We start from the raw sequence: 27,877 nt of genomic DNA, 5'->3' as shown, positions 1-27,877 counted from the left end.
ACCGCGCTGCCCGCGCCGGCGGGGGGGGCTCTCCCCGGGCCCCTCCGCGCCGGCCGTGAGGGAGTCGAGGGGCCGGGGGGTGCCCTCCCCGCCCCCCCCGCTCTGATGTCAGCGCCGCGGGGGCGGTTTCCGCGCTGTGTACAGAACCGTACCGAGTCAATAAACCGTGTGCTTTGCTACAGCCCTGCCTCTGCCGCCGCCGCCGCCGCCGCCCGCGCCCCCGCACAGACCCGGCCCCGCCGCGGGGCGGCGGCAGCGGGCGCCCCCTGGCGGCGGGAGCGGCTTCCCGCTTCCGGCCGGCGCGGCGCGTGACGCCAGCGCGCGCGGCCCGGCCCCGCCCAGGAGGGGCGGCCGCGCTGCGCCGCCATGTCGGGAGCGGCGGGGCCGGGGCCGGGGCCGCCCGCCGGGCCGGGCCGCTCCCCGCTGCCCTGCGCCCCCCGCCCCGCCGCCGCGCTCCAGCTGGGCGGGGGGGCCGAGCCGGCGCGGCCCGGCGTCGCCGTCATCGACCTCCGCTTTCCGCGCGGCGCCGCCGCCGACGTGAGTGCGGCCCGGCCCGGCCCGGGGCGGGGGGTGTCGGGGCCGTCCCGGAACGGGGGGCGGGGGGCGGGGGAGGATGCCGGGGGCGGTGCCGGGGCCGGGGCGGGAGGGGGGATGCCGGGGGCGGCAACGGTCCCGGTGCGGGGAGGGGGCGCTGGGGCCGGTACCGGGCGGGGGGCCATGCCGGGGGCGGGGGCGGTGTCGGGGAGATGCCGGTGCCATGCCGGTGCCGGGGTATTGCCGGGGGCAGCGCCCGTACCGGTGTGGGGCGGGGTGCTGGGGGCGGTCCCGGTCCCGGTATGGGGGGGGGAAGGATGCCGTGCCCATCCCAGTGCGGGGGGATGCCGGTGCTGGTCCCGGTCCCGCTATGGGGAGGAGGGAGGCCAGTGCTGGTACCGATATGGTGGGGGGGGGATGCCGGTGCGGGTGGTGGTATGGGGGGGATTGCCGGTGCCGGTACGGCGGGGATGTCGGTGCGGGTGGTGGTATGGGGGGGATGCCGGTGCCGGTACGGCGGGGATGCCGGTGCGGGTGGTGGTATGGGGGGGATGCCGGTGCGGGTGCGATGCGGCGGCTGAGGCTGCTGGTCCCGCAGGTGCAGGAGATCGTCTTCAGGAACTTCTACACGGCCTTCCTGAGCGTGCGGGTGCAGCGCCCCGGGCCCACCGGCTCCCGCCGCTGGGTGACCTGCCTGCGGGACTACTGCCTGATGCCCTGCCCGCACACCGAGGAGGGCTCCCAGGACTACTTCTCCCTCCGCCGCCACCAGGTCGGCGTGGCCGGACGGAGGCCGTGGCGTCACCCGCGCCTCTGGGGTCACCCCTCTTTGCCCACCCCCCGGGACGGCCGCCGGTCCCCCACGGTGGCGGCAGCCCGGCCCTGCGGGGCCTCTCCTGCCCCTGCCAGCCCTTCTCAGCAGTGGGGGTCCCCGTGCTGGTCCTGCCTGTGCCCCTGCCCGTGCCCTGCTCGGCCCAGGCAGCCGGCACGAGGTGACATTTCCCTCGGGCTCCTTCCGTCTGGGGTGGGTTGGGGTTTTTTTGGAGCAAATCCCAAAAGCTGCCCCGGCGCGTGGCCAGCCCCTGCTGTACCCCCGGCGGTGACGGCTCCCCCCGTCCTTGCCCCTTCAGATGCTGTGTGACATGGACCAGGTGACGGCGGTGCGGTTCATCCTGCGGCAGCCCTCCCCGGTCTGGCTCCACTTCACCATCGAGGAGCTGCAGATTTTCCCCCCTGGACAGAAGGTGAGGAGGTGCCGGTGCTGCCCTCCCTGCCAGGTGCAGGCAGGGGATCCAGGCCACCATCCCCAGCCCTGCGCCTGGCATTGCTCCCCGCAGCTCCGGGGGCTTCAGGCTCCCTCCAGAGGACACAGGGGTGTGGGTCCAAGTCCTCGTCCTTCGCGGGGGTGCTTGGGGTCCCCTGGTGCGCTGGAGGCCAGGGGAGGGGCTGCTGCAGCCAGCCCCAGCCCTGCCCGTTTTGGAGGTGGATGTTTGAGCAGCAGGACGTAGCTGGAGGTTGCTGCGACAAATTACAGGTTGCAAACACCCACACTAAACACAAAATTCCCTTTAATAATGGTAAAGCGATACTTATACCCATACCAATATAAATACAGGTGGGCTCCAAACCGCAGCACGCTGCATGGTGTGAGGGATGGAGGTGGGACCGGGGACACCCCTTGTCTGACCCTCTGGATCTATTTCAGAGCCCCCAGAAGGATTTCCCCTCCTGGCTCTCCCAGCTGACCCCTCCGGAGCAGCCAGCCAGCCTGCACGGGGTGAGTAGTCCCTGCTGGGCTATTACGGGGAAGGAGGGACCTGAGTTGGGTGCCGGCCACGGGCACGAAAGTCAGTTGTGAGGCTGCCAGCCCCATCCCGGCCCCATCGGCTCCAGGCTCCCACCGGGAATAGCTGTGGAGCCCTGAAATGCCCCGCCTCACGCTGGAAGCAGTTTGCAGCATTCAGAAGAAAAATACCTCCGTGGGGATGTGTGATTTGAGGTGACACTTAAGTCTACCTGCCCTCTAGTCCGGGGACAGGAACGTCCCTGTGGGAGCGGTGGGTGCGCAGCACCGCTCAGCCGGCTGCCCGGATGTGCAGGGACGGGGTAGCCTGGCTGGTCCCCGGTGCTCTGCAGAGGGTGCGCCCTGGGGAGCGCGTTGCCCAGCCGGGGCGGCACGTGGGCAGAGGGAGGTCACAGCCACGGCACGTGTTTACAGCTTGTGAGCCACATCTGCCTGGCCGGTGGCCTTTGGTGAGCAAAGTCCGGGCAGAGCATGGCAGGGGCGGGCAGCTGGCTCGCCCACGGAAACCTGCTGAGTCAGCCACTGGCACTGCTTGTAGGAGCAGGCTGGGCCAGGAGCGGTGCCATGCGCCCCGGCGCCTCCGGGGCAGTTCTGCCGCCGGGCTTCGGTGCTGCGGAGCTCACGTCGCTGCAGCGGCAGCAAGGCTTCTGCCAGCCCTGGCAGGTGTGGGAGCTCCGGTCCGTTCCCGGCTGGCCGGCAGGTTGGGGAAGGCACCTCGCTCCCTTGCTGATCGCTTGGATCACGTCACCCTTGGCAAGGGGCGGTCTGGGGGAGATGCCGGGGGTTGCTCTGGGCCTGGCTTTTCCCAGCATCACCACGAGGCACCCACCAGCAGCCCGGTGCCGCAGGCAGGGCCGGGCAGGGGAGAAGCGGCGCTGAGCTTTGCCCCGGCCTGGAGAGCTGCTGCTGAGCCTGCGCGTCCCGCCTGGCTAAAGGTCCCCGCGGGGAACCAGCGCCTGCAGCGGGGTTTCTGTCGCCAGGCCCGGGCAGCACCGCGGAAGGAGGCTGTTGGGAAACTCTGGACTGTGCGATTAGGTTTTTAATCATTAGCCAGCGTTCTGCTTTCTGTCCTCGCCCTGGACGCCTGCCAGCAGAGACGGCTGTCGGTGCCGGGGCTCAGGGTCACCCCAGCTGACTGTTTTCCTAGAATGGGGCCCTGCTCACCCTGTGTTGGGAAACCACCGGCAGGTCGGGAGTGTGGGCACCATCGCGATAGTGCCCGGCTCTCCAGGCGGCACAAGCCATCCGGCCACACCGCTGCCCGAGCCCAGGGCAATCCAGCCCATCCGGGCCATCTCCGCTCCGCAGCATCGTGCCCACTTCTTTCAGGAGCTCCCCGACCCAGAGAAGGTGTCGACGGAGGTCCAGCAAATGTGGGTGCTGACAGAGGTGATCCGGGCTCGCCAGGCAGCTGCCCGCATCGGGCGCTTCGACGTGAGTCCTGCCACCCTGCTCGCGGGGCCTGCGGCCTCGCCGCATTGCTGGGGGAGCCCCCCGGAGGGGCCGTTCCCGGCGGGATGGGGTGGGGGTTTGGGGTGGGGTGTCCCGGCAGCGCAGGGACCGACGGTTGCTCTCTTTTCCAGGTGGATGGCTGCTACGATATCAACCTGCTTTCCTACACGTGAGCCCCGCCGGTGCTGGCCGGAGGGGGCTGGCTCCCCCGCGCTCCCAGGGCTCCTGCGCTCCCGCATCGGCCTGTGTCCCTGCGGCCCGGGGGGGGTTCCGGGCTCCCCGGCGCCCTTCCCCGACTCCTCCCGTGCCGGCTGGCCGTGGTGGGCAGCGCTGCCGCCCCCGAGTCCCCCGTGAGCCTCTCCCACCCCGGTGCCCTCCAGCTGCCGCGGCTCCGCTCCCGGCACGGCCCGTGCTGCTGCTCCCTGCCGCGGGCAGCGCCCGGCTCCCCCGCCCCGCCCCCGCCCCGGGGAGCGGCCCCGGCCCCGCCTGCGCCGCCCGCCGCTGCCTGCGCCGCCCGCGGGACGAGGCTCCCGCAGACGAGGGGGTGCGGGGCTGGCGCCCACCGCGCTCGGGGGGCCGCGGAGGTGCCGGGGGGCGGCGGGGAGAGCCTCGGTCACGACTAAAAGCTGCTACCTTGGTCCTGCCTGTGCCTGCCCGTCTCTTTTGGCGGCGGGGGTGTGTGCGTGTGTGTGTGTGTGCGCGGTGTGTGTGGCCGTGCCCGGGCAGGACCCGCACCCAGCATCCCCCCGGCCGGTGGCGGGGGAGGCGGTGCCGGTGTGCGGGGCGGGGCGGGGGCCGGGGCCGGGCGGACTCCATGTCCCAGGCGCCCCGGGGCCGGGCCGGGCCGTGCTGAGGAGGAAGGGAGGATGCTGCGGGCGGGCTGCCGCGCCGCGCTGCCCCGCCGCCCCCCGGGCTCCGCGCTGCTGAGCGGGGCCGGGGCCGGGGCCGGGGCCGGGGAGGGGGGGCTGAAGCGGACGCCGCTGGACGCCCTGCACCGGTCCCGCGGCGGGCGGATGGTGCCGTTCGCCGGCTGGAGCCTGCCGCTGCACTACGAGCAGGGCCACCTCCAGTCCCACCTGCACACCCGCCGCTGCTGCTCCCTCTTCGACGTCTCCCACATGCCGCAGGTAGCCGGGGCGGGCCGGGGGGGGGCCGGGGCCGGGGGGGCACCCGCACCGCCTCACCCCCCCCGGCCCCTTCCAGACGCGGGTGTACGGCCGGGACCGCGTCAGGTTCATGGAGAGCCTGGTGGTGGGGGACATCGCCGAGCTGAAGCCGGGACAGGTACGGAGCACCGGGGGGGGGGGGGGGCACCGGGTGTCCGGCGGGGTCAGAGGTCCCCAGGGACGCCCTGGGCGGGCGGAGGGGACAGGAGGGGACGGGCAGCCTGCCCGCGCTCCCGAGGGCCGCGTCCCGCAGGGCACCCTGACGCTGTTCACCAACGAGAGGGGCGGCATCGTGGACGACCTCATCGTCACCAACACATTGGAAGATCACCTCTACGTGGTGTCCAACGCCGGCTGCGCCGACAAGGACTTGGCCATCATGAGGGTACGGGGCTGCCCGAGCCCCATGGGAGGTGGGGACGCACAGCGGGGATGAGTCCTCCCACCTTTTGGTGACATCCGTGGCTGTGCGGGGCGAGGTGGCCGCGGCCACACGCGGGGCTGGCACCAGCCCGGCCCCTGTGCTAGCAGCCCACTGTCACCCTGGCAGGGCAGAGCGGCGGAGCTGCAGGCCACCGGCGGCGACGTCCACCTGGAGGTGTTGGACAACGCGCTGCTGGCTCTGCAAGGTAGCGGGGGCCCCGGGCATCACCCTGTGGGGCCTCACCCTCGGCGGGTGCCGGACTGCGCCCTCCTCCGGGCCTTTGCCCGATGGATGCCAGTGCCCTCCCTGCATCCCGCCCTTCCCCGGACACTGCCGTCCCCCAGAGCCACCTGCCTCCCCAGGTCCCTCCATGGCACGGGTGCTGCAGGCGGGGCTGCCGGATGACCTGGCCAAGCTCTCCTTCATGAACAGCATCACCACGACGGTCTTTGGCGTGCCGGGCTGCCGGGTCACACGCTGCGGCTACACTGGCGAGGACGGCGTGGAGGTACCCCAGGAGCCGCGCCAGCACCCCCCCGCCGCGGTACCAAGGGAGGGGAAGGCCGTGCTCTGCTCACCCTGCCCATGTCCCCCCACAGATCTCGGTGCCCGCAGAGCGGGCGGTGGAGCTGGCCGAGCGGCTGCTGGGTGTTCCCGAGGTGTGGCCGGCAGGGCTGGCGGCCAGGGACAGCCTGCGCCTGGAGGCCGGCCTCTGCCTCTACGGCAATGACATCGACGAGACCACCACGCCTGTAGAGGCTGGGCTGCTGTGGACCTTGGGTAGGCCAGGGCCGCGTCTGCCCCCACCTCCTCCTCAGGGCGGGCAGAGGGGCGAGGTGTCCCCATGTCCCCAGCGGGGTGTAAGGGGACCAGATGGGCATTGCTGACCCTTGTCTGTTTCTGCCCCGCAGGCAAGCGCCGGCGTGCAGCCATGGACTTCCCCGGCGCGGCCATCATCATGGCGCAAGTGAAAGAGAAGCCGAAGCGCAAGCGCGTGGGGCTGACGTCGGTGGGACCCCCCATCCGGCCCCACACGGCCATCCTGGGCCCCGAGGGCACGCCTGTGGGTAGGTGGGGGCAGCGGGGCTGGCACGGGCACGGCCCCGAGCTGTGCCCACGGCAGGGGAGGGGGCTGGGGCTGCCAGCCCCCGCTCACCTCCCCGTGTCCTCGTGTCCCCAGGCACGGTGACCAGCGGCTGCCCCTCGCCCTCCCTGGGCAAGAACATCGCCATGGGCTACGTGGAGGCGGCGCACAGCCGGGCCGGCACCGCGCTCGCCGTCGAGGTGCGGAAGAAGCAGCACCCGGCCCTCGTCACCAAGATGCCCTTTGTGCCCACCCAGTACTACATGGCCAAGTGAGGCCAGCGCCCGCCGCGGGCACGGCGTCCCGGCCCCAATAAACGCCCCTGCCCCGCTCTCCTGGGCTCCTCTCCGGTGACGGCGGCAGGTGCCAAAGCAAGAGGCGGCGGGTGGGGCACAGCGTTTAATGGTGCGGGCAGTGCCCAGCGCGTCCCGGTGCTCCTCACTCCCGGTGCGTCTTCACCGGCTCCGCAGCCAGGCCCTCTCTGCAAAAGAGGGGCAGCGTGAGCGGGGCTGGGGCGGCACCCCAGCGTGGCACCCCGGCATGGGGCAGGGGCGCCCGCCTGCCTGGGTGAGGTGGGCAGGGCTGAGGCTGCACTTACTGGGGCCTACTGGTCTGGGGCACAGCTAGGAGGGTGCTCACTGGGGCGCACTGGTCTGCGGGCATGGATGGGAGGGTGCTTGCTGGGGTGTACTGGTCCAGGAGTGCAGCCAGGAGGGCGCTCACTGGGGCATACTGGTCCCGGGGCGCAGATGGAGGGTGCTCGCTGAGGTATACTGGTTCGGGGTGCAGCTGGGCTGTGCTCACCGGGCTGCACCGGTCCGGTGGCGCAAGCAGGAGCTTTACTCTCTGGGACATACTGGGCGGGGGAGGGCACTCGCTGGGATGTACTGGGCCGGGGGGGGCTCACTGGGGCGCACTGGGCGGGGGTGCAGGCGGGAGGACGCCGCCGTGCCGGGGCCGGGGGGGGCCGCGGGGAGGCCGCGGCGGGCGGGGGTTAGCGGTCGCGGGCCCGGTAGCGGTCGGGGCTCACTCACCGGGGCGGGCAGTGCCGCTCGGCAGCGCCGTTGCGTCCGGCCGGGCCGGCGGGGGAGAGGGAGTGCGCGCGGGGCCGGGCGGGCGCGGGGCCGGGCCCGGGGCCGGAGGCGGCGCCGGGGCCCAGGCCGGTGCCGGTGCCGGGAGGCCGGCGGGCGGCGGCGGGCCCCGTCCGGTAGCAGAGCGCGGCCACCGCCCCGCCGTAGGCGCGCCAGGCCAGGCGGACGCCGAGCAGGCTGAGGCCCAGCCAGAGCAGCAGCAGCTGGCACAGCGCGGCCCGCACGTCCTGAGCCGCCCACTCGGCCGCCAGCTCCCGGCCCAGCGCGCCCAGCGCCCGCCACGGGGCCTGCCAGCCCGCCGCCGACATGGCTGCGCCGGCCGCGGCGGGGCCTCGGGGCGGGCGGGGCCTTCCGGGCGGGCGGGGTCTTCCCGGTGGGCGGGGTCTTCCCGGTGGGCGGGGCCTTCGGGGCGGGCGGGGCCTCCGGGTAGGGCGGGGCCTCCGAGGCGGGCGGGGTCTTCCCGGTGGGCGGGGCCTCCGGGCGGGCCCTTCCCGGGGGCGGGGCCGCCATGGCGGGCAGCGGCGATGAGGGGCTGTACTCGCGGCAGCTGTGCGTGCGGGGACCGGGACGGGACGGGACGGGACGGGACGGGGACGGGGACGGGGACGGGGCAGGGCGGCGGGCCCCCGGGCCCCGCTGACGGCCCCTGCCCCCCCCGCAGGTACGTGCTGGGCGGCGGCGCGCGGCGGCTGGCCGGGGCGGCGGCGCTGGTGTCGGGGCTGCGCGGGACGGGAGCGCAGGTGGCGGCGGCGCTGGTGCTGGCGGGGACCGGGCGCGTCGTCCTGCACGATCGCGGCGCCGCCTGCGCCGCCGACCGCGCCCACCAGGTACCGGCGGGGCCGGGCGCGGCCGGGCGGGGGCCTGGCTGCGGGCACGGGTACGGGCGGGGGTCCCCGTAGTGGGTAGGGGTATGGGTGAGGGTCTCGGTAACGGTGCAGGCACGGGCAGGGGTCCCGGTAACGGGTGCAGGTATGGATGGGCGTCCCCGTAATGGGTATGGGTATGGGCAGGGGTCCCGGTAATGGGTACAGGTGCGGATGGGGGTCCCGGTACCGGGTGTGGGTGCAGCTGGGGGGATCCCTGTTGCAGGTAGGGGTGCGGGGCTCCCAGTAACAGGCACAGGTTGGGGGTCCTGGTGAGGAGTGTGGAATGGGAGGACCCTGCCATAGGTATGGTCCAGGGTGCCCCTCGCCATCACCGGTAGGGCCCACGGGGTGTCACATGTCACAGGTATGGTCCCCGGCAGAGGGCCCCCCGCCAGTGCAGGCAGGGCCCCACGGAGTGCCCCGCTGTGGCGGGCAGCACCCCAAACTCGTGGGGTGCCCAGCGATGTGCCCACCCCACAGTTCCTCCTGGGCGAGAGCGATGTAGGCCAGAACCGTGCCGAGGCGTCCCAGTGGGTCCTGGCCGAGCTGAACCCCCGCGTGACGGTGGCAGCGCACACCGGGGAGCTGTCGGAGGCCTTCCTTGCCTCCTTCCAGGTGAGCCCACGCTCCTGCGCCCCGGGGCCCCCCGGGATGGCGACACCCGCTGACGGCCCTGGCGCAGGTGGTGGTGCTGACTGAGTCCTCGCTGGAGGAGCAGCTCCGCGTTGGGGACTTCTGCCATGCCCGGGGCATCTGCTTCATCGTGGCCGACACCAAGGGGCTGGCGGGGTAAGGGGCCTCTGCCGCAGGGTCCCTCCGTGGCTCTGGCTTGGCTTGTCCCCACGGCCCCCAGCCCTGCTCTGCAGCTCGTGTCCCCATCCTGCTGGCGGGGCTGCCCGGCCCACGCAGGGGCTGGCAGCGTTTGGGCAGCTTGGCGAGGAGGCTCCTCCGGCAAAAGCCCATCGGTCCTCACCAGGCAGCTGTTCTGTGACTTCGGGGAGCGCTTCGTCGTTGACGACCCGGCAGAAGGGGACCCAGCGTGTGCCGCCGTGCAGCACATCTCCCAGGTAAGAGGGCAGGCTCAGCAGGCTTCTCCAAAACACCGCTGCCTCCTCCAGTGGCTTTATGCCACCTGGATCCGGTCCTGCACCCTCGCGTCCCTTACCCTCCTCAGGGCAACCCGGGCGTGGTGACATGCGTGGGGGCAGAGGACAGCCGCGGCCACCTCTTCTGCGATGGTGACCTAGTGACGTTTTCTGGAGTGGAGGGGATGACGGAGCTGAACAGCCAGGATCCCGTCCCCGTGCACGTGCTGGGTGAGCCGCCCAGGGGGCCCTGGCAGCCCCGGCCCAGGGCTGGGGAACTCGCCGGGTCCTTGGCGGTGACCATGACGTCCGTCCCCCTCTCGTCCCCAGATGCCTTCAGGCTGGAGATCGGCGACACCAGCACCTTCTCGCCCTACCGCTGCGGGGGCCTGGTCTCGCAGGTTCGGCTGCCCCAGGTGCACTCCTACGTAAGTCCCCCCTTGGCCCCACGGTGCTGCTGCCTGGGCTGGGGCACCGCCGTGCCATGCCGTGCCGTGCCGTGCCCCGGCCCCAGGAAAGCTCTCTCCTGAGCCCTGGCACTGTGCCGGCAGGAGCCCCTGCGCCAGGCGCTGGCGGAGCCCCGGATCCGGGTGGCGAGTCCCGAGGAGCTGCCACGCAGCCGCAGCCTGCATGCCGCCTTCCAGGCCCTGCACGCTTTCCGTGGGGAGCAGGGTCGCCTGCCCCGGCCCAGGGCGCTGGTGAGTCCTCGTCCTGCCCCTGCCCGGCCTCCCCAGCCCCCTGCCACCCTGCCCGGGGCTGCCCTCGCCCCTCTGCCCGCAGGCGGACACCGAGCGGGTGCTGGAGCTGGCGCGGAGCCTGGGGGCGCAGCAGGGTCCCCTGGACGAGGACGTCGTGCGAGCCTTCGCCAGCGTGAGCGCAGGGGACCTGTGCCCCGTGGCCGCTGTTGTCGGGGCCCTGGCGGCCCAGGAGGTGCTGAAGGTGAGCGGGGCGGGGGTCCTGAGCCCTGGGGTCCCGCTGGTCGTGCTCTGCATGGCTGTCCAGCGGCGTTTGGTGACCACGAGAGGGCACTTGCTGCCCACCTGGGGACGCCAGGCTGAGCAGCAGGGCTGGGGTGGGCTACGGGGGGGGGGACGGGGACCCGACTGGCCGCCGAGCTGCGAGGGCCCTGTTCGCCCCAGGCCATCACCAGGAAGTTCCTGCCCCTGGACCAGTGGCTGTACTTCGACGCCCTGGAGTGCCTGGCGCTGGAGGGGGCCACGCAGCTGACGGAGGAGGACTGCGCCCCGGTGAGAGCGCGTGCCAACCCCTCCCGGGTGCCAGGCGTGCCGCGGCCGCCTGCGCTCATGCGGCTCCTCCGTCCCGGCAGAGGGGCTCTCGCTACGATGGCCAGATCGCCGTCTTCGGGGACGCCTTCCAGGAGCAGCTGGGCCGCCAGAAGTACTTGGTGGTGAGCCGGGGCGGGTGTCACGGTGCCAGGAGAGGCTGCGGAGTGGCCGGCCAGTGTGCGGCAAGCTGCAGCGGCTCTGCCCCGGCAGGTGGGAGCTGGTGCCATCGGCTGTGAGCTGCTGAAAAACTTTGCCATGATGGGGCTGGCAGCGGGGCCAGGTGGGGACCTCACAGTCACCGACATGGACACCGTCGCCCTCTCCAACCTCCATCGGCAGCTCCTCTACCGCTCGGCGGATATATCGGTGAGGCGCCGCGAGGCGGGGGCCGAGCTCCCCCCGAAGGGCACCTTGGCTGTCCTGGGGGCTCCCCAGGGCCGCGGGGCGGGGGAGAGCTGCCCACCCCCTCTCTGCCCTGGCAGAAGCCAAAGTCGGTGGTGGCCGCGGCGGCTGTGCGGCGCATGAACCCCTGCATCAGGGTGACGGCTCACCAGAACCAGGTGGGACCTGCCACCGAGCCACTCTACGGGGACAGCTTTTTCCGGTGCCTGGATGGCGTCGTCAGTGCCCTGGACACGCTGGAGGCCCGTGAGTGCTGGGGGGTGAAAGGGGCTGAGCCCCCGGACGTGCCCCCCGGCTCCCCAGCACCCCTGGCTCCCCGCAGGCGCCTACTTGGAGAGCCGCTGCCTCCGCTGCCTCACACCGCTGCTGGACTCGGGCACGGAGGGGCCGCGGGGGAACGTGCTGACCATGGTGCCCCCCCTGACCAAGCCGCTGGGGCCGGCCGGCACCCCCGGGGACGGCACCTTCCCCCTCTGCACCCTGCGGTACTTCCCCCGCACCATCCAGCACACGCTGCAGGTAGGCTGTGCCGCACCGGCCCTGGCGAGGAAGCCCTGGCACCTTTGTCTTCCTTTCCCGTTTCCCCCTCCGGCCACGGCCCGGCAGCGGGCTGCGGGCAGGATACGGCCCCAGCTGCTTCCTGCTGGCAGCCTGAGCTCTGCTGCCGGCCCCGGCCCCGGCGTGGCCTCTCCCTCCCCCTGGGCTTGGGCTGGGGGTCCCGGGGGGCACGAGGGGGGGGTCCCAGTGCTCAATCCCCGCTCCCCCTCTGCAGTGGGCCCGCGATGAGTTCGAGGGGCTCTTCCAGCTGCCCGCAGAGCACGTCAACCGGTTCATGGAGTGAGTGGGCTCGGGGGAGCGGCGCCGGGGGAGCAGCTGCCAGCCCTGCCCGGGCGCTGCCCGCTGCTGCCGGCGTTGGGGAGAGGGGGACAGACCGCCGCATACTGCCTGGGGTGTCCCACGGGATTGCTCCCAGGGCAGCAGCAGTGGCACCTGGCTTTGCAGAGACCCGGCTTTCCCGGAGCAGCTGCCGGCGGGGAAGGCCCTGGAGGTCCTGGAGCAAGTGCGGGGCAGCCTGTGGGAGCGGCCGCGGGACTGGCAGGACTGCGTGCGCTGGGCCCACCGGCACTGGCAGAGCCGCTACCACGATGCCATTGCCCAGCTGCTGCACACCTTCCCCCCGGAGCACGTGAGCCTGCCACCCATGGGGCTGGCACCCCCCACACGCTCTCCCCTCTGCCGGCCACCCCGCCACAGCTGGGGGACAGTGTCCCCAGGCCTGACTCTGCTCTCCCTGTGCAGGAAACCAGCCCGGGTGTCCCCTTCTGGGTAGGGGACAGGAGCTGTCCCCATCCGCTGACGTTTGACCCCAACAACGTGAGTGCAGGGGAGAGCCACGGGGCCACCCACCCGGGACAGTGCGGGCGGGGGGAGAGCCGAGCCTGTGCCAGGGGTGCGGTGGATGCCGACGGTAGTCTGCCCCATCTGCCACAGCCTGTCCAGGGCTGCCAGGTCCTGGGCTGGGTCTGTCCCCGTCCCCCGGTTGGCCAGGGCACTGCTGGGGACAGCCCGCGCGTGCTCTGCTGCAGGAGGAGGAGGAGGAGGAGGAGAGGCACCTCCGTCTCTACCTCGGGGCAAAGTGGGCAGCCTTTGGCCGTGTGGGCTCATGGGCCACCCCGGCTGCTGGGGTGCTCTGCCTGCGCAGGACACCCACCTGGAGTACATCCTGGCTGCTGCCCACCTCTTTGCCCAAGCGCACAAGGTGACACCGTGCAGCGACCGGGCGTCTGTCCAGGCCATCCTCCGCAGCGTGGTCCTGCCGCCCTTCGCGCCCCAGGAGGGGCTCCAGATCCCCCTCGCAGAGGAGCGGGAGGAGGTGCAGGCGCCTGCGGGTGAGGCTCCCTGCGCCCCTGGGTCTGCCGAGGCACGTCCCGGGGTCCCCGGGTCCAGCCTGGTGGTGGTGGGGCTGCGGTGCCGCTCGTCCCTGCCCCAGCACCCGGGAGGACCGAGACCGAGGGGGGGGGCACCGTGCCGTGCCCCGCACAGTGCCACGGTGCAGGGGTACCACCCCGGGGGTTCCTGTGCCCCCAGACCGCGGGCGGCTGGCGGAGCTCACCCAGGACCTGGTGCAGCGGAGACAGGAGCTGGTAGGGGGTGAGGAGGCGCAAGTGCCCATGATGGAGCCCATCCACTTCGAGAAGGTACCCGGGGACGGGCAGGCGGCTCTGCTCAGCTTGGGGGGTTTGGTGGCCGTTAGTCCCCACAGGACGCTGATGGCCCCACGGGAGGCTGATGTCCCCGCGCTCTTCCCTGCAGGACAACAACATCCACATAGATTTCATCATGGCGGCATCCAACCTGCGCGCAGAGAACTACGGCATCCCCCCTGCCGACTGGCTGACGGTGAGGGGGACAGCCTGCGGGGCTGGGGGTCCCCATCCCACGTGGGGCAGCTGGTGATACCCCTCCTGTCCTCAGAGCAAGCGGATCGCCGGGCGGATCATACCCGCCATCATCACCACCACGGCGGCCGTGGCCGGGCTGGCGTGCCTGGAGGTCTACAAGCTGGTGTGGGGGTGCCGGGACCCCAGCTGCTACCGCAACAGCAACCTCTGCTTGTCCGACTGCCTGCTGCTCCGCATCCAGCCCCTGCCGCCCCCCACCTACCGGGTAGGACCCTCTCCCCAGGGGCGGTGCAGGTGGGGGACGCCCAGGGGTCTCGGGGTGCCCCAGCTCCCAGCGGCAGCCGCTGTGGGGCGATGCCAGGGGGGCCCAGGAGCAAGGAGGTGGCCACGCAGGAGGGGCAGCCCTGGCCGTGGGGCTCTGGAAATGGATCGGGGTCCCGCGGTGGGCCAGGCGTGCCGCCAGGCAGCGAGGAACCGGCTCCTTCCTGCGGCCGACCCCTGGCACTGAGCTGCCACCGCTGTCCTGTTCGCCCCGGCTTCGGGCCCAACCGGGATGCTCTGGGGCGCCCGTGGGGCTGAGGCAGCCCCGCCGCCCCACACTGGGCCCCACAGCGAGCCCCGCAGCCAGAGGGCGGGGGGCCACGGCAGCCGCCTACATCTGGCTTATGGAAACCAGCTGCAGCAGGCGGAGAGCAGCTGGCACCGGGCCGGGAAGGGCTGCCCGGGGGGGAGCAGGGCCGGGGGTCCCGGCAGCGGAGGGCCTGGCCACAGCCCCGAAGCCGGGGAGGGAGAGCGGGGGCGGGGCAGGCCCAGATTGGGACCGTCTGGACGATAGAGGCCCCTTTGTCTGGGGGTTTATGGCGTGCGAGGCAGCCCTTCCGGCGCGGCAGGAAGCGCCGATTGGAACCAGATTGGCCCGGGGGGCCCAGGGCCGGGGGCAGGAAGAGGGGGAGGGAGCCGCTTCCACCGCCTCGCGCCGGCTCTGGCGCTGCTTCGGGCTTCCCGGCCGCCCCACGGCCTCCTCGCGCCCCACAGGCTGCCCGGCCCCGTGCCGTCCCGGCCGCGGTGCCCCCAGGTTGGCACCATCCCTGGGTGGAGGATGCTGCCGGGGCCGGCCGTGCCCTCAGGTCACTGCAGCAGCGCCTGGCACCTCCGCATCGCGCGGCGAGGACGTGCCCGGACGCTTGGCCGTGGTGGGATGCTTGGCCGTGGTGGCAGCACACGTCCCACGGGCCCGCTTGGCGTGACCTGCGGTCCCACAGGGGCCTGGGAGCCCGCCTTGGGGGGCAGCCTCCGCCAGCGGGACGGGCTTCCCGGGGCGCTGGGACAGGCACTGGCATTCCCTCTGAGCTGGGCGCTCGCCTGGGTTCGTGCCGCCCCGGCGAGGATGGGGTTAAGCCCTTTCCACCCCGGTGGGATAAGTGCAGGCAGCAGAAGGCAGGAGGTGAGAAGGCAGCAGAAGGCAGGAGGGGAGAGCGGCCAGGTGCGAACGCCCCTTCCCGAGCGGGGCCGGGGCCAGCGCTAGCCCTGGGCAGGGCCTGGGGCTGCCTGCGGCGAGGGCAGATGGCAGGATGGCCGTGCCAGACGGCGTGGGACCGTATCCAGCGCTCGGCCCCAAGGTTGGCGCCTCGCTGGCCCCCTCGGGCCAGAGCCGGGGTCGGGGGGCCGCAGCCGGGGTCGGGGGGCCACAGGCGTGAGAAGAGGCAATTGTGTGGGGCTGGGCAGCGCTTCAATGGCCCTTTGTGCGCTCTTCCTGGCCCGGGGCTGGGGGCAGCGCCGGCCCCACGCCAACCCTGGCCCTTGCAGTACTGGGGGGGCAGAGGTGCCCCCCACTGCCCCTGGACCCTGGTGGTGCCAGGGGGATGGCGGTGCCCCTGGACTCCAGCAGTGCTGGGGAGATGGTTGTCCCCCCCCACTGCCCCTGGACCACCATGGTGCCCCCGTCCCCCTGCCCTCAGACCGGTCCCTTTGCCTGCCCTGCTGTACCCCGGCCCTCGTGCCCCACCGGTCCCTGCCCCGTGGGGCTGGGGAGCTGGGGTGTGGGGTGCCAGTGCCGGCTGCTACCCCGTGCTCCCCCTTGCAGTATGGCGGGCGGGAGTGGAGCTGCTGGGACCGGCTGGAGATGCGGGCAGTCGGCGCAGACGGGCAGGAGATGACGGTGCAGGAGGTGCTGGACTGGCTGCAGGTGAGCCTGCTGCGGGCAGCACCCGGCTGGGTCACCCTGGGGGGTGCCCGGCTGGATCCTGACACCCACCTCTTGCAGAGGACACACGGCTGGACCGTGACCATGCTCCTGCGCGGCCACACCGTGCTGTACGACAGGGAGGAGGATGAAGAGACACGGGCCCGGCAGCGGGCGCAGAGGTAGGTCCCTGGCTCTGGGGCCCAATCCTGCCCCGGGGGGGCTGCCAGACCCCACTCCCTCCACCCTGAGCCACTCCAGCTGCAGCGCAGCTCCCAGCCAGCTGCTGGATAAACATCCTGCCGGCAGCGCTTCCCGTGGCGGGACCCCTGCCCGGCCCCTCGCTGCCGGCCCCTGCATCCCCCCAGCCTGGCCAGGCGCCCCGGGGAGGGCCTTAGCCCGGCCAGGGCTGGGGGCACAAGCCAGCGTCCCCAAAACCCCCTTTCCCTGCTACAGGTTATCGGAGAACCTGGAGGATGCCGGGGAGCCACGGCAGCGGGAGCTGGAGCTGTACTATGTGTGCGAGGGAGAGGATGCTGAGGCCGAAGATGCCCGCCCCCCCCTCCTCTGCTCCCTACCCTGAGCGGGGGGCCAGCACCCCTCACCCCGTGCAATAAAAGCTGCAGGATGCGCTCCGATGCATCGAGCCTCGTCGCAACCTCCGCCCCTGCCCAACGGGGGGGTGCAGGCAGTTCCCCCCTCCCCCATAAACGCCGCTGCGCCCGTACCGTACAAAACCGGGGTTTATTTACAGCGGAGGAGGGTGCAGGCAGAGGCGGGCAGGGCTAAATGTAGCCGATAACGTCGTTGCAGATGATGGGCTGGCGGCTGCGGCTGTTCATGAGGGCAGTGAAGCGGTGGAAGTCCGTGGCCAGCTGGGCGATGTTGCTGTGGGACTGGTGGAAGCAGGCGCCCTTGGGCTGCCCGCCCAGCCCCAGCGGGCAGGAGAAGCGCTTGGTGGCTTCGCGGCCCCCCGGCCGGGCGCCCTCGGCCCCCCGGGGCCGGGCCATGCTGGCCAGCTTGCGGCGCACGTTGCCCGAGAGGCTGAGCAGGAAGGCGGGGGGCTTGGCCAGCCGGCGGGAAGGCTCGGCGGGGCTTCGGCGCCGGGGCTCGGCGCCCACCTCGGGCAGGTCCATCCAGTTCTCCACCAGGTCGGCGAAGCAGTTGTCACCCAGCACCAGGGGCTGCCGGTTCCGGCTCTGCGACAGCAGCGCCACGGTCCAGTCCCGCGTCTCGGCCGGCTCCGGCGCCCGCCACTGCTCCAGGCAGGCGTCCGAGGTGGATTTGGGGCGGGCGCGGCGGGCGGGGGCGGGCGGCGGGGCGGCGGGGCCGGCGGAGAGCCGGTGTGCCCGCTGGCAGGGCGGCGGGTGCCGGCGCCGCACGGGCGCCTCCTCCTCCTCCTCGTCCTCCTCCCGCCAGGTGCCCCCCGAGGCCTCCGAGTACCCCGAGTCGAACTCCAGGCTGCGCTCGCTGGCCGGGGGGGAGCGGGCGGCCGGGCCCCCCCGCTCCTCCTCCTCGCCGCCCGGCTCCGGGCCGCAGGCCGAGTCCGCCGCCGAGCTGGGCCGCGGCGGGGGCGGGGGGCGGGGGGCCGGGCCCGGCGCCCCCCCGGGCTGCTGCGACGCCGGCCGCGTGCCGGGCATGTGCGCCCGCGGGGCGGCCCCCGCCTCCCGCCGGCACCGCTGCGGGGAAAGGGCAGGTCAGCGCCGCCGCCCCCCGGCCCCGGCCCCGGCCCCGGCCCCGGCCCCGCGGGGGCTTCCTCGCGGAGCCGGGCGTGCGGCGGGGAGCGGGGAGCGGGGCGCAGGCCCCGGCTTGCCCGCAGCCCCGGGCCCTGCTTTCCGGCGGCTCCTGCGCGGAGCAGGCCAGCGTGCAGCGGCATGTCGGGTGAGCAAGCAGGCACCCAGCCCCGGCCGTGCCTGCGGGAAATGACACAGGGCCACGGCACGTAGGAGCCGGGCGCCCTTGCTGCACCCCCCCGCTCTCCCCCCCCCTCAGTTCCCCCCTCCCCGGCGGGGCGGCAGCCGGGACACTCCACCGGCGGGACCCTGCTCGGCGGCGCGGGGCCAGCTGCGGCCCCCGGGCAGCCACGGGTGCCGGGGCGGGGCGCTCCCCCCACGCGTTGGCAGGGCCACCCCACCCACCCCGTGCCCTCCAGCCGGGGACACCCCGGCTGGCGTCAGGGTGCAGCCAGGCCTGCGCCCAGGGCCCCCCAAAGCAGCGGGGGGCCGGGGCAGCCGGGGCCGAAGGGAGCGCGGCCGGGCGGGCGCTGGAAGGGGCGGCTGGCTCCCGCGGCCGGGCCGCTCCTCGCTCTTGAATTCCTATTGTCTGGACCCAAAAGCAGGGTGTTACGTCCGCTTTCCTTTCCGCGCTGGAGCCACGGGAAGCCGAGCGAGCAGGAGGGATCGCTCCCCCGTCCTGGTGAACCAGCCCCCTCCGGCCGGCCCTGACAGAGCTGCTGGCCGGGCTGTCCTCCTCTCCATCCCCGTCCCCGTCCCCGTCCCGCTCCCGCTCCCGCTCCCAGTCCCCCTCGCCCCGCTGGCTGGGACCCCCTCAGCCAACCCTGCTGGCAACGTGCCACCACCGCTCCGGGCTGCCCGGTCCCGGCGCTGGCTGGGGACACCGGCGCACCCAGCCGCGGGGAGCTGGGTAGGCGGGCGGCAGGCCCAGGGGAGCCGGCTGGGCCACCCTGTCACCGCCGGTCCCCTCGGGGCAGCCGCGGCGGGCGGCAGGGCGGCAGCTCCAGGGTGGCGGTGCGGCTGGCACCCTGACGGCCGGACACCGTGGCCCCGGCCACCCGCATCCCGTGGCCACCCGTGCCCCCACCGGTCGCCCGCGTCCCCCCGGACCCCCGCGTCCCCCGCGCCGCCTTGGCCTTGCGCATGATGTCACGGCGCTGATGTCACTGGCAGTGCCCTGACATCACAGCAATGCCCAGGCGGTGCGGCGGGGCGCGGGCAGGGGTGGCCCCGTCCCCTCGTCCCCTCCCGGTGCCCGCGGCGGCACTCACCCGGTCGGCGCCGAGCTGGCCCGGGCAGGCGTCCGGGCGGGCGCTGTGCATGCCCGGCCCGGCCCCGCTCCCGGTCCCGCCGGTGCTGGCGCCGGTGGCGGCGGCGGCGGAGCGGCAGCGGAGCGCGGCGCAGCGCCCGGCCGTGCCCGCCGCCTCCCGGCGCTGCCTGGGCGGCACCGCCCCGCCCCGCCGCAGCCAATGGGGCCGCCGTAACGTGAGCCCGGCCCGCACCGGCACCGGCACCGCCGCCCCGGGCCCCGCCCCGCCCCGCCCCGCCGCCCCGGGGCCCCGCGCCGGGCACCACCCGGGCACCGCCGGACCGGGCACCGCCGGGCGAGGCAGGACCCGGGGGCCGCCGGCCGGGGAGGGCGGGACGCGGGGCGCCGGTCGGCGGTGCCCCGGTCGGCAGCGCCCCGGCCCCGCGGGCACCGGGGGTCCCGGGGCCGGGAAGCCTTGGCGGGAAGGAGGGCGGCCCCGTTACGGGGCGCCGGCGGAGGCACCCGCGGCCGCCGGGCTGCCAAAACAGGCTGGAGTACCGGAGGAGGGACGGGTGACCCCGGCCACAGGGGCCGCGCTCCGCCAGCGCCTATTAATTGCGAGCTAATAGCGCTTAATAGGAATTCCGGGAGAAGCGGCTCTGGTTTGCAAATGAAGGAGAGAGCAGGGCCAAAAATTAGCTCCTAGCTAATTTGCCCGGTGCCTGAGCGTGCCGCATGGCGAGGCAGCGTGGCCCGGCAGCGAAACCCCACGGAGCATCGCTGCCCGCCTGCCCTGCGCCGGCCGGGGCTGGCACCCGGGGGCTGGCGAGAGGCTGGGACAGAGGCGTGCGGGAGCTGCGGGCACCGGGGCCGTGCCCTGTCCCTGCCCTGGGGCCGGGCTGGCAGCCGCGGGTGGCCGGCGTGACGCTGGGCCGGGGTGGTGCCCAGCGGCCGTGGCAACCGGCTTCAGCTTGTCCCAAACAGCCAGCGAGCCATGGGCACGCACGGAAGCCTCACCTTCCTCCTCCTCCTCCTCAGCCTCCGTGCCCCAGGTAGGCACTTCAGGCTCACAGCGTAGCGGGAATCCGTTACCAGACCCTGGGTAGGGGACCGAGAGGAAGGGGACAGGGGACAGGCTCCCCCCCAGTTGTCCCCTGTGTCTGGGGCTGACCCCAGGATGGTCAGAGGGGGCGGCAGCTGCCTGGATGGGTTCGGGCAGGGAGGGGGCATCACTGGGGCATCTTCGAGGCATTGCCAGGGCGTTACTGGGGTACCTTGGGGGCATCGCTGGGGTATATCCCGGCACCACTGGGACATCTCTGGAGCGTCATGGAGGCACCTCTGAGGCCTCCCTGGCTGGGACACAGCCGGCAGGCTGGGGTGACACTCTCCTCTTTGCAGGGACTTTTGTCAGAGCAGCAGGTAAGAGCGGGGTGCTATGGGCCCTGCTGCACGCGGCAGGGAGACCTATGCCCGCGTGGGTGCCCGGGTGCAGGAGCAGGGCTCCCTAAGCATGGCTGGGCAAGCCGTCGGTGGCACTGGCCAGGTGTGAGGCCGGTTCCCGGGGTCTCCCGCCAGCCCTGCCTGACCTGCCGCGTGCGGTGGCCCTGAGCGAGGACGCGGCGCCGGGCACCCGCGTGGCCGAGGTGACCGTGTCCTGCAGCAATGTGAGCGGCAGCCCCAACGTCACTCTGCACGGCATCGAGCCTGGCCACCCCTTCAACCCCATTGCCATCAGCGCTGATCCCGTGGCCACCGCCACGTTTCAGGCAGAGGTGCGGCTGGGGAACGGGGAGTGGGGCAGGAGCCTGCGGGCACCCTGCTGAGTGCCATGTCCCCGTGGCAGGTGACACTGCGTGCGGGTGCGGAGCTCAATGCCCGCCAGGTGAACCAGTACACCCTGACCCTGCGGGCTGCTTGTCCCGGTGAGGATGAGGTGGAAGAGCGTCTCTTTGTCCGGGTGACGGCGGGGCAGGCGCTGCGCTGTGACGCCCCCTTTGCCAGCGCGGGTAGGAGCCGGGGGGTGTGGGACAGCAGGGGCCGTGGGTGCCAGCCGGCACTGGGCTCCCACAGCCTGCTGTGCCACAGAGGGAGACGTGGTGCAGGTGCTGGCGGACACGGCACCCCGGACGCCCCTGTACGCAGTGCTGCCGCAGCCGCTCGGCGGGCTGACGGTGAGTGGCAGCTGCCCGAGGGTCCTGCAGCCCCCACAAGCAGGAGCAGCCTTGGGGACAGCGGGACCCTGGGCGTGGAGGTGGGGACAGATGTTCCCACCCTCCTCGCGCTGCCTGTCTCTCTGCAGTTCAGGCTCCGAAACCACGACACGCCGCTTGCGCTCACCCGCCGGGGCCTGGTGCTGGCGCCTGCCAGCGGCTTCGACCCCAGCAAGGACACCCAGGTGGGCAGCAGCGTCCCCAGGCTGTCACAGCCACCTCTCAGCCCACCTGGGCTTAGCCCCTCGCTGGCACTGCCCGCAGCTCACCGCGTCCTGCTCCTCCCATCAGGCACCCGTCTCCCCCTCGCCCTGGGAGTGCTCCAGCCCTGTCCCTATCCCTGTCCCCACCCCTGGCTCCATCCCCTTCTGCATCTCGAGTCCTGCCCCAGTCCTCACCCTTGTCCCTGTTTCCATCCCCGTTCTGGTGTCCAGCTCATCCGCATCTCCATCCCTATTCCCACCCCTGTTCCTGCCCCAAGCCCCATTCTCGTCCCTGTCTCCCTCCCCATTCCTGTCTCTGTCCCTGTTCCTGTCCCCATCCCATTCCTATTCCTGTCCCTATCCCTATTACTATCCTCATCCCCATTCCTACCTCTGTCTCCCCCATCCCTGTCCCCATCCCTATGCCTATCCCTACCCCTGTCTTTGTCCCCATCCCTGTCCCTGATGCCACTCGGGGCTGTCCCATGGCCGCCCTGGCGCTGCCCCGCAGACATACAGGCTGGAGATCGAGGTCATGGACCGCCACGGGCACAACTGCAGCGGGGTCGTGAGGGTGGAGGTGCTGCCGTCGCGCCGTCCCCGTGTCACCTTCCTGTGAGTTGGGCTGGGCTGGGTGGGGTGTGCTGGTGGCACCAGGCCATGCCACGCTGCCCGCCTTGCCTGCAGCGAGCCACAGCGGGCCGTGACGGTGCCGGAGGGCACCGGCCCCTTGGAGGTGGTCACACAGGTCCACGCCAGTGGTGACAACGTCCGCTATGCCATCCTGGCTCCCACAGCGCCCGCACTCTTCACCATTGATGAGGGTGAGCGGGGCAGCGAGGTCCCCAGGGCCACCCTGTCCCCGTCCCCATGCCTGTCGCCAGGCCATGTCGTCTCCTGCAGTGACGGGCAAGATCCGCAGCACCTGCCAGCTGGAGGTGGCCCACGCACGCCTCCTCATCCGGGCTTATAACGTGCTGCACCCCGCTGACCATGCCACCACCGTGCTCAACATCACCGTGCAGGGGACAGACCAGCGGGCGCCAAGCTGCATCCCGGCCCTCTCCGTGTACAGTTCGGGGGGGGAAAGTGGGGCACGGGGGATGCTCTGCTGTGCCCAGGACACGGGGAAGGGGAGCTGAGCTGCTGGCCGCCTCGCTGCAGGTCCCAGGTGCCTGAGACGGTGTCCCCCGGCAGCACCCTGGTGACACTGAGGTGCACCGACCCCGCTGGCGCCGAGGGGGGCCTGCGCTACGCCCTCGAGGGGCCCCCTGCCTCCCGCTCCCGCTTCCGCATGGAGGGGCCACGGCTGCAGGTGAGCGGGGCCACGGGCAGCACCCAGGACCTGGGAGAGCCCAGAGGGACAGCGGGGACCATCTGACGTGCTGTCACGCCAGGTCCTGGGCTGGGGCTCTGGGGCTCTCTGCCCTCCCAGGCCTCCCTGTTCCCCGCCTCGCTCCCTCCGGCTTCCCTGGCATCACAGCTTTGCAGGGCACCCTGGCTTTGCGGGACACTCCAGCTTTACAGGGCACCCTGGCTCTGCCTGACCCCCCTGTCCTGGCTTGGCAGGTCAACGGCACCCTGGACTACGACTCGGAGGCTGTGGCCGCTGTGGGCTTCCAGTTCACAGCCACCGTCGTGGTGACGGCGGGAGGGCAGCCCCCACGGAGCAGTGAGTGCCCGAGTCCCCGGGGAGTGCCTGGGGGGGTGCGATGGGGGAGGTCACGGGGGAAGTGGGAAAAGGCCCTTCTGACCCCAAAACCAGCAGATCACAGAGGATATGTTCCTCCCCTGCTGCCCCAGAGACGCCCGCTCCAGGGACCGTCCCCGTGTCCCCCAGCCTTTCCGGGGGAGAGCATGCCCAGCCCGGTGCGGGCTGTGGGGTGGTGCCAGCATGGCTTAGCCACCGTGTTCCACACAGCCTTTGTGCCTGTGCTCGTGACGGTGACGCCCGTCAATGAATTCACACCGGCATGCCCCAACGGTGCCGCCTTCACCGTGCTGGAGACAGCAGCTTTCGGCAGCACCGTGGGGCGCGTGGCCGGCACCGACCGCGACTACCCACCGGACAGCCTCGAGTACAGCCTGGAGGGGGCCCCCGGCCCCACGCAGCCCTTCTCCATCGACATGCGCACCGGTGAGAGCCCGGCCCCTTCCCCAGCCCCCGCCGCACACTGTGGCACCTCCAGGTGCCCAGCAGCTCGCGCCGCCCCGCAGGCGAGATCCGCGTGGTGGGACCCCTCGACTCCCAGCGGCACAAGAGCTACAGGCTGACAGTGCGGCTGACAGACACCCGCAATGACCTGGACCCGGCAAAGCGGCGGAGCCGCCTGTGTGACATGGCCGTGCGCCTGCAGGTGCGAGTGCAAGCCCGTCGGGTGAACCGCGGTGGGTGCAAGCACCACGGGTGCCGTACCGCCTCCCCCTGCTCCCGGCAGGCTGTGCCAGACCAGGCGCCGGTGTGCACCCCCGAGGTGCAGGAGCTGCGGATGACAGCCAGGTTGGGCGGCCGCCAGCCTGTCACCCGCCTGGCGTGCCAGGGCAGCCCTGACGGCGCAGCGCTGGCATACGCCATCGCTGGAGGTGAGGAGTGGCCAAGCCACAGCAAAACCCAGGCCCTCACAGCGCTGTGGCACTGAGCAGTCCCTCTCGTCCAGGCAATGAGGATGGGCGCTTTCAGCTGGAGGGGAACACTCTCTTCTACCTCCCCGATGACCTGGCTGAGCCCCGCACCTTCGTGCTGCTGGTGGAGGTGTGGGGTGGCCCTGGTGTCCCCCGCCGCAGCACTGTGGTGGCACTGGTGGTGCACATCACCCCCCGGAGCACCCCGGTGCCACCCAGCACCACCACCCGGCACATGGTGAGCAGAGCCCACTGGCCGGGCAGTGCTCCCGGGTCCGTCAGGCCTCCCGGCCCTCCTGTGCCCCCTCACCCTACCACCTCTGCAGACGCTGCGGAAGGAGCCGCTGGTCGTCATGCGGACGGAGGCGGCGTGGCACCCGCCGGCCTGGTTTGTGGCCGTGCTGACTGTCTCTGGTGCCCTGCTGCTGGCCGCCCTGGGCTGCGTGGCCCGGAGCCTGCTGTGCAGGTGAGCCCTGGCACGGCACGGCACGGCACGGCATGGCAGGGCACGGCATGGCACGGCATAACGAGCAAGGCCAGGGGCTCACAGCCGCCTTCTGCTCCTCCCGCAGCGACCGAGACCCTGACAAGACCCTGGGCAAGAGGTGGGTGCTGCATGGCCAGGGCGGTTGGATCGGTGGCAAGGGGCAGCCATGCACGTCGGCGCGGGCTCCCGTAGCATCCTCGCAGGCAGCCGGGAGATGCAGCCCGTGGGGGGTGTTTGATGTACCCCGCGTTTGGCTGTGGTCCATTGGTCGCTGTGCCAGGGAGTTGTCTCTGTCACAGGGTGAGGTTGCTGCACTGATGGGAGCCATGGGTGCAGAGACAGCGATTTGGCGGGGGTACAGCCATGTTGGTGGCCAGGCTGGGGCAGAAACTCCGCAGTGGTCAGGGTGGGATGGCACAGCGCTGGCACTGGCCTGCTGCAGGGCTGAGTCCTGGTGCCAGGGCTGGGGCCACTGCAGCTCACCGGGGGAGCCCCGATTTGCTGGGGAAGGCGCCCCGGGAGGAGATGAGCAGGCTGCACACCCCCCGGGAGCATGAACCGAGGGTGAGAGGCAGCAGAAGGGAGAGCCCAGGAAGCACTGGAGCCGGCCCAGCCTACGCCAGGCGTCTGCACGGCGAGGAGGAGGCATGCAAGCCTGTGGGCAGGTTAACAGCCGCCTCCAGCAGCGTAACTGCCCCAGGGTGATGCATGGCTGGATCCACGTTCATTGGTGAGGCTGGGGACATTGTGCTCGGTGGCACCAGGGCTGTAGTGACCGTGAAAGGGAGAAGACTCGGGCTCAGCCCCCGCAGGCAGCGCTGGCAGCAGGGGGGTTCCAGGGCTGCAGCTCCCCCAGCACAGCATCTTCCGAGCACAGCAGCAGTGTGCACCGGCACGTGGGGAAACGAGCAGGCGTGCTGGCAGACCGGCTTGCTGCTCTCGGGCATCGCTGAAAGGTGGCGGTGCGTGGGGGAGCCCAGCCCGCGCTGCAGTCCCCTTCGGCACCAGGGCCATGCCAGGCACACACGGGCTGGGTAAGGGCATGATCAGGTAGGTGGAAATCAGTCGGGGTGACGGGCTCGACAGCACAGCCGGCAGTGCCAAGCCTGGCTGGTGACCCACTCCTGGCAGCATCCCTCAGGGTCAAGGCTGAGGGCCCGTCACCGACGGCGTGCCCTCCCCTTGCCCCCTCCACAGCTTCTGGGACATGGCGGAGCAGAGGGGTGGCAAGGAGGAGCGGAGCCGCCCCCATGCCGGCAGCCCAGTAAGTGTGTGCCATGGCGGCGAGGGCGGGCACCCTGCCGGGGGCGCGGGTGGTCACCCTGGGGCCCTAGCACCCTCTCCCGTCTCTCCTCTGCACAGGGACAGTTCGATGGCCGTGCCCGGGACCCGCGTGAGTGCCCTGTCCCATGGCCCCTGCAGCCTCAGGCTGCGTCCCTCGGGGCAGAGGGGTCTGAGGGACGGGAGAGACCGGCACTGGGCAGCGACATCCGGACAGCACGCACGGGGCGAGGGCTGAGTGCTGCCTCCCATCTCAGGCACCGGCAGGGACTATCTCTTCAACAGCGTGACCGGGGCACGGCGCTGGATCTGAGCGGTTCGACCCAGCGAGGGACTCCCTGTGACCCCCAGCTCCCCACAGGCCGTGCTGGGCAGAGCACCGGGCGCTGGCAGACACCGGTTGTGGCCCTCCAGCCTGGGAGGAGGAGGGGATCCTCCTGTGCGGCCACACTTGCTGCTCACAGGGTGCAGCCAGCCCCCAAACTGCCCCGGCTAGCGCAGACCCAATAAATGGTGGCAGAGATTGCACCCGCTGCCGTGATTGCCGTGGGGAGCACCGTGGCCGAGCAGTCCCACCGGTGGCTGTCTGGCTGTGGCCGTCATTAGCGCCGTCTCCAGTCAGGGATGTGGGTGGCACAACCCAGGACCGGGATGGCGGTTACGGCAGCGCTGGCCCCGGACTGGGGTTGGCACTGCAAAAAATGTGCTGAGGATTTTAGCAGGGTCTGCTCTGGTCACGGCAGTGTCTCCGTAGCCTCTGGATGTGACCCAGCCAGGGCAGTCCTCTGCAGAGATGTGATCTGGGGCAAGAAAATTCAACCATGGGTAATTTTGAAGAACTTTTGCCCTGTGTCCCATCTCCCCCTCAAGCTCTCCCAGGCACCAGCGGGTGGGAGGAGCAGCTGGTCGGCAGAGGGGCCAGGTTTCTTAATCGGGAGGAAAAGCGAATTAGCGCGCGCGCAGGTAAGCGCGACATGCTGGGGGAGTTAGCAGGGCCTGTCGAATGGGCGAGAGCGCTTTGAAGGAGTCAGTCAGTGCAGGGAGGTGGGAAACCGGTTGTTTGAATTTCAAAGGAGCGCGCCACGGGATGTCTCCCCGGCAGCTCCCAGGGAAACGAAGCGCTGGCGGGATAAGAGGAAAGAGACTGATTTGGGGAGTAGGTGGCTAGGAAGGGGAGGGCAGGAGCCAGCCGTGAAATTTCACGTGAGGAGGGGTCACCTGTGTGACTCTGCCAAGGGGTGTCCTTGCCCTCAGCCCACAGGAACTGTGACCATTCGGGAATTAAACCTTTATTGTACCGGATTGGTGTGTGAACACGTTCCACTTGCTGCTCCAAGGGGCCAGCCAAGCGCGAGGCGCTGTTTGGGGCCAGGCTGCAGTGAGGGAAGCTGGGTTTAGCCCGGCTGACCCTGCAGGATGCACCGCACCAAGCGGGACGTGCTGCCCCTCCGGGGCCGCCGCACTCGCTCAAGACCCCGGGGGAAGGTGGATGCAGCGGGCTGTGGTGTGAGACCTGTCTCCGAAGCCGGCCTCCGCGGGGGGAGAGCGGACCTGTGTCCCGGCAGGCCGCGCCTCACACCGCCGCCTCACACACCGGCCTCACACACCGGCCTCACGCCCCCGCCCCCGCCTCACACGCCCGCCTCGCGCTCCCGCCGCGCACCGCCCCGGCTGTGCAGGGCCCGCGGCCCGCGCCCGGCGTGCCCATTGGCCAAGCGTCCCCCCGCGGGTAGCCAATGAGGCGGCGCAGCCCGCGGGGAGGCGGGGTACTGGAGGGCGTCACACGTGCCTAACGTGAGCGGCCATCGGGAGGCAGGCCGCGCAGGGAAAGGGGCGGAGCGGCTCTGCGCTTGAGTGACGGTGACTTCGACCTATCAGCGTTTCTAAGGCGCCCCCGGTGGGCGGGGATCGGCTTTGGATTGCCGCAAGAGGCGGCGGGGCGGGCTTTGGGCGGTGCGGTTGCTATGACGGCCAGCATCGGGGCTCCGCCCCCTCGGCCGCCGCCATCTTGTTGTTGATTCGAACGGCAGGGAGCGGGTGGCGGGGAGCGGCGGTGCTGGGGGCTCGGTGTCGCCAGCCCCCGGCTGGGCAGGCAGGGCCGGCTCCGGTGAGCCACAGCGGGCGAGGGCTCGGGGCATGCTGAAGGGCGGGCGGGCTGGGTCGGGCACGCTGCCCTGCAGGGAGGGAGCGAGAACGGGGCGTGCTGCTGTGAGGGGAGGAAGGGGAGAACCAGGCACGGCCCCGTAAGGCGGGATGGGAGAGGGGGGAGCCCGGCGCGGTCCGATTGAGGAGGGGGAGAGCCAGGCGCGGC

The 27,877-nt window shown here is 72.1% G+C and overlaps 7 protein-coding genes across 13 annotated transcripts in view; 5 read left to right on the top strand and 2 right to left on the bottom strand.

Annotated features, from left to right (window-relative positions):
* The first annotated feature begins 327 nt into the window (after window positions 1-327).
* On the top strand, window positions 328-4,428 carry NICN1 (nicolin 1, tubulin polyglutamylase complex subunit). Its single transcript, XM_075514162.1, has 6 exons — window positions 328-537; window positions 1,133-1,306; window positions 1,665-1,778; window positions 2,240-2,311; window positions 3,668-3,772; window positions 3,922-4,428. The coding sequence occupies exons 1-6, from the start codon at window positions 367-369 to the stop codon at window positions 3,961-3,963; spliced, it is 678 nt and encodes a 225-aa protein (XP_075370277.1). The 5' UTR covers window positions 328-366; the 3' UTR covers window positions 3,964-4,428.
* Window positions 4,429-4,513: 85 nt separating this feature from the next.
* AMT (aminomethyltransferase) lies at window positions 4,514-6,796 on the top strand. The gene is given in 9 exon segments (XM_075513749.1): window positions 4,514-4,640; window positions 4,642-4,917; window positions 4,994-5,074; window positions 5,210-5,341; window positions 5,507-5,585; window positions 5,743-5,888; window positions 5,980-6,160; window positions 6,292-6,447; window positions 6,561-6,796. Coding segments are annotated over 9 exon segments (1,266 nt in total). The 5' UTR covers window positions 4,514-4,604; the 3' UTR covers window positions 6,740-6,796.
* Window positions 6,797-6,850: 54 nt separating this feature from the next.
* Window positions 6,851-7,904, bottom strand: TCTA (T cell leukemia translocation altered). Its single transcript, XM_075513751.1, has 2 exons — window positions 7,499-7,904; window positions 6,851-6,945 (listed from the first exon to the last, which is right to left on the bottom strand). The coding sequence occupies exons 1-2, from the start codon at window positions 7,861-7,863 to the stop codon at window positions 6,903-6,905; spliced, it is 408 nt and encodes a 135-aa protein (XP_075369866.1). The 5' UTR covers window positions 7,864-7,904; the 3' UTR covers window positions 6,851-6,902.
* Window positions 7,093-16,409, top strand: UBA7 (ubiquitin like modifier activating enzyme 7). Of its 2 annotated transcripts, none has more exons than XM_075513746.1 (24): window positions 7,093-7,232; window positions 8,217-8,382; window positions 8,902-9,036; window positions 9,104-9,210; window positions 9,398-9,488; window positions 9,596-9,737; window positions 9,837-9,934; window positions 10,058-10,204; window positions 10,287-10,445; window positions 10,646-10,753; window positions 10,834-10,914; window positions 11,003-11,158; window positions 11,275-11,440; window positions 11,517-11,713; window positions 11,967-12,031; window positions 12,197-12,380; window positions 12,494-12,568; window positions 12,897-13,083; window positions 13,283-13,392; window positions 13,508-13,594; window positions 13,670-13,861; window positions 15,680-15,781; window positions 15,860-15,960; window positions 16,235-16,409. In XM_075513746.1, the coding sequence occupies exons 1-24, from the start codon at window positions 7,126-7,128 to the stop codon at window positions 16,359-16,361; spliced, it is 3,090 nt and encodes a 1,029-aa protein (XP_075369861.1). In that variant the 5' UTR covers window positions 7,093-7,125; the 3' UTR covers window positions 16,362-16,409. The 2 variants fall into 2 exon arrangements, with proteins under 2 accessions (XP_075369861.1, XP_075369863.1); XM_075513748.1 differs by lacking the exon at window positions 7,093-7,232 and adding an exon at window positions 8,047-8,104.
* Window positions 16,410-16,503: 94 nt separating this feature from the next.
* On the bottom strand, window positions 16,504-18,973 carry INKA1 (inka box actin regulator 1). The gene is made up of 2 exons (XM_075513750.1): window positions 18,783-18,973; window positions 16,504-17,457 (listed from the first exon to the last, which is right to left on the bottom strand). Exons 1-2 carry the CDS (start codon window positions 18,831-18,833, stop codon window positions 16,564-16,566), a joined length of 945 nt encoding a protein of 314 aa, XP_075369865.1. The 5' UTR covers window positions 18,834-18,973; the 3' UTR covers window positions 16,504-16,563.
* Window positions 18,974-19,443: 470 nt separating this feature from the next.
* Window positions 19,444-26,035, top strand: CDHR4 (cadherin related family member 4). Its single transcript, XM_075514384.1, has 20 exons — window positions 19,444-19,812; window positions 20,162-20,182; window positions 20,339-20,535; window positions 20,607-20,769; window positions 20,849-20,934; window positions 21,063-21,158; window positions 21,688-21,791; window positions 21,864-22,000; window positions 22,080-22,245; window positions 22,341-22,491; window positions 22,746-22,848; window positions 23,098-23,313; window positions 23,394-23,533; window positions 23,615-23,759; window positions 23,834-24,036; window positions 24,125-24,264; window positions 24,371-24,585; window positions 24,728-24,972; window positions 25,372-25,678; window positions 25,824-26,035. Exons 1-20 carry the CDS (start codon window positions 19,755-19,757, stop codon window positions 25,877-25,879), a joined length of 2,949 nt encoding a protein of 982 aa, XP_075370499.1. The 5' UTR covers window positions 19,444-19,754; the 3' UTR covers window positions 25,880-26,035.
* Window positions 26,036-27,552: 1,517 nt separating this feature from the next.
* IP6K1 (inositol hexakisphosphate kinase 1) overlaps window positions 27,553-27,877 on the top strand; it is a 39,695-nt gene continuing 39,370 nt past the window's right edge. For 4 of the 6 annotated variants that reach the window (XM_075514320.1, XM_075514322.1, XM_075514317.1 and 1 more), the window contains exon 1: window positions 27,553-27,673. The gene's annotated coding sequence lies outside the window, so the exon portion shown is untranslated. Of the gene's footprint in view, window positions 27,800-27,877 lie in introns of all 6 variants that reach the window. The other 2 variants (XM_075514321.1, XM_075514318.1) reach the window with 1 other exon arrangement.

Source organism: Mycteria americana, chromosome 11 (genome assembly GCF_035582795.1).
Source record: "Mycteria americana isolate JAX WOST 10 ecotype Jacksonville Zoo and Gardens chromosome 11, USCA_MyAme_1.0, whole genome shotgun sequence".
In the NCBI taxonomy this organism is placed as follows: domain Eukaryota; kingdom Metazoa; phylum Chordata; class Aves; order Ciconiiformes; family Ciconiidae; genus Mycteria; species Mycteria americana.
Note: the sequence above shows the minus strand (reverse complement) of the source record. Positions and strands in the feature narration are given on the sequence as shown.

Coding starts and splice junctions, on each gene's coding strand:
- NICN1 (XM_075514162.1), top strand. CDS start 367: ATGTCGGGAGCGGCGGGGCCGGGGCCGGGGCCGCCCGCCGGGCCGGGC. Junction 538..1,132: donor CGCGCGGCGCCGCCGCCGAC/GTGAGTGCGGCC, acceptor CTGGTCCCGCAG/GTGCAGGAGATCGTCTTCAG. Junction 3,773..3,921: donor CCCGCATCGGGCGCTTCGAC/GTGAGTCCTGCC, acceptor TCTCTTTTCCAG/GTGGATGGCTGCTACGATAT.
- TCTA (XM_075513751.1), bottom strand. CDS start 7,863: ATGTCGGCGGCGGGCTGGCAGGCCCCGTGGCGGGCGCTGGGCGCGCTG. Junction 6,946..7,498: donor GAGCGGCACTGCCCGCCCCG/GTGAGTGAGCCC, acceptor CCTCTTTTGCAG/AGAGGGCCTGGCTGCGGAGC.
- UBA7 (XM_075513746.1), top strand. CDS start 7,126: ATGGATGGGAGGGTGCTTGCTGGGGTGTACTGGTCCAGGAGTGCAGCC. Junction 9,935..10,057: donor TGCCCCAGGTGCACTCCTAC/GTAAGTCCCCCC, acceptor CTGTGCCGGCAG/GAGCCCCTGCGCCAGGCGCT. Junction 13,595..13,669: donor CCCCTGCCGACTGGCTGACG/GTGAGGGGGACA, acceptor TCCTGTCCTCAG/AGCAAGCGGATCGCCGGGCG.
- INKA1 (XM_075513750.1), bottom strand. CDS start 18,833: ATGCACAGCGCCCGCCCGGACGCCTGCCCGGGCCAGCTCGGCGCCGAC. Junction 17,458..18,782: donor GCCAGCTCGGCGCCGACCGG/GTGAGTGCCGCC, acceptor CTTTCCCCGCAG/CGGTGCCGGCGGGAGGCGGG.
- CDHR4 (XM_075514384.1), top strand. CDS start 19,755: ATGGGCACGCACGGAAGCCTCACCTTCCTCCTCCTCCTCCTCAGCCTC. Junction 21,792..21,863: donor CGTCCCCGTGTCACCTTCCT/GTGAGTTGGGCT, acceptor CCTTGCCTGCAG/CGAGCCACAGCGGGCCGTGA. Junction 24,265..24,370: donor GCCCGGAGCCTGCTGTGCAG/GTGAGCCCTGGC, acceptor CTCCTCCCGCAG/CGACCGAGACCCTGACAAGA.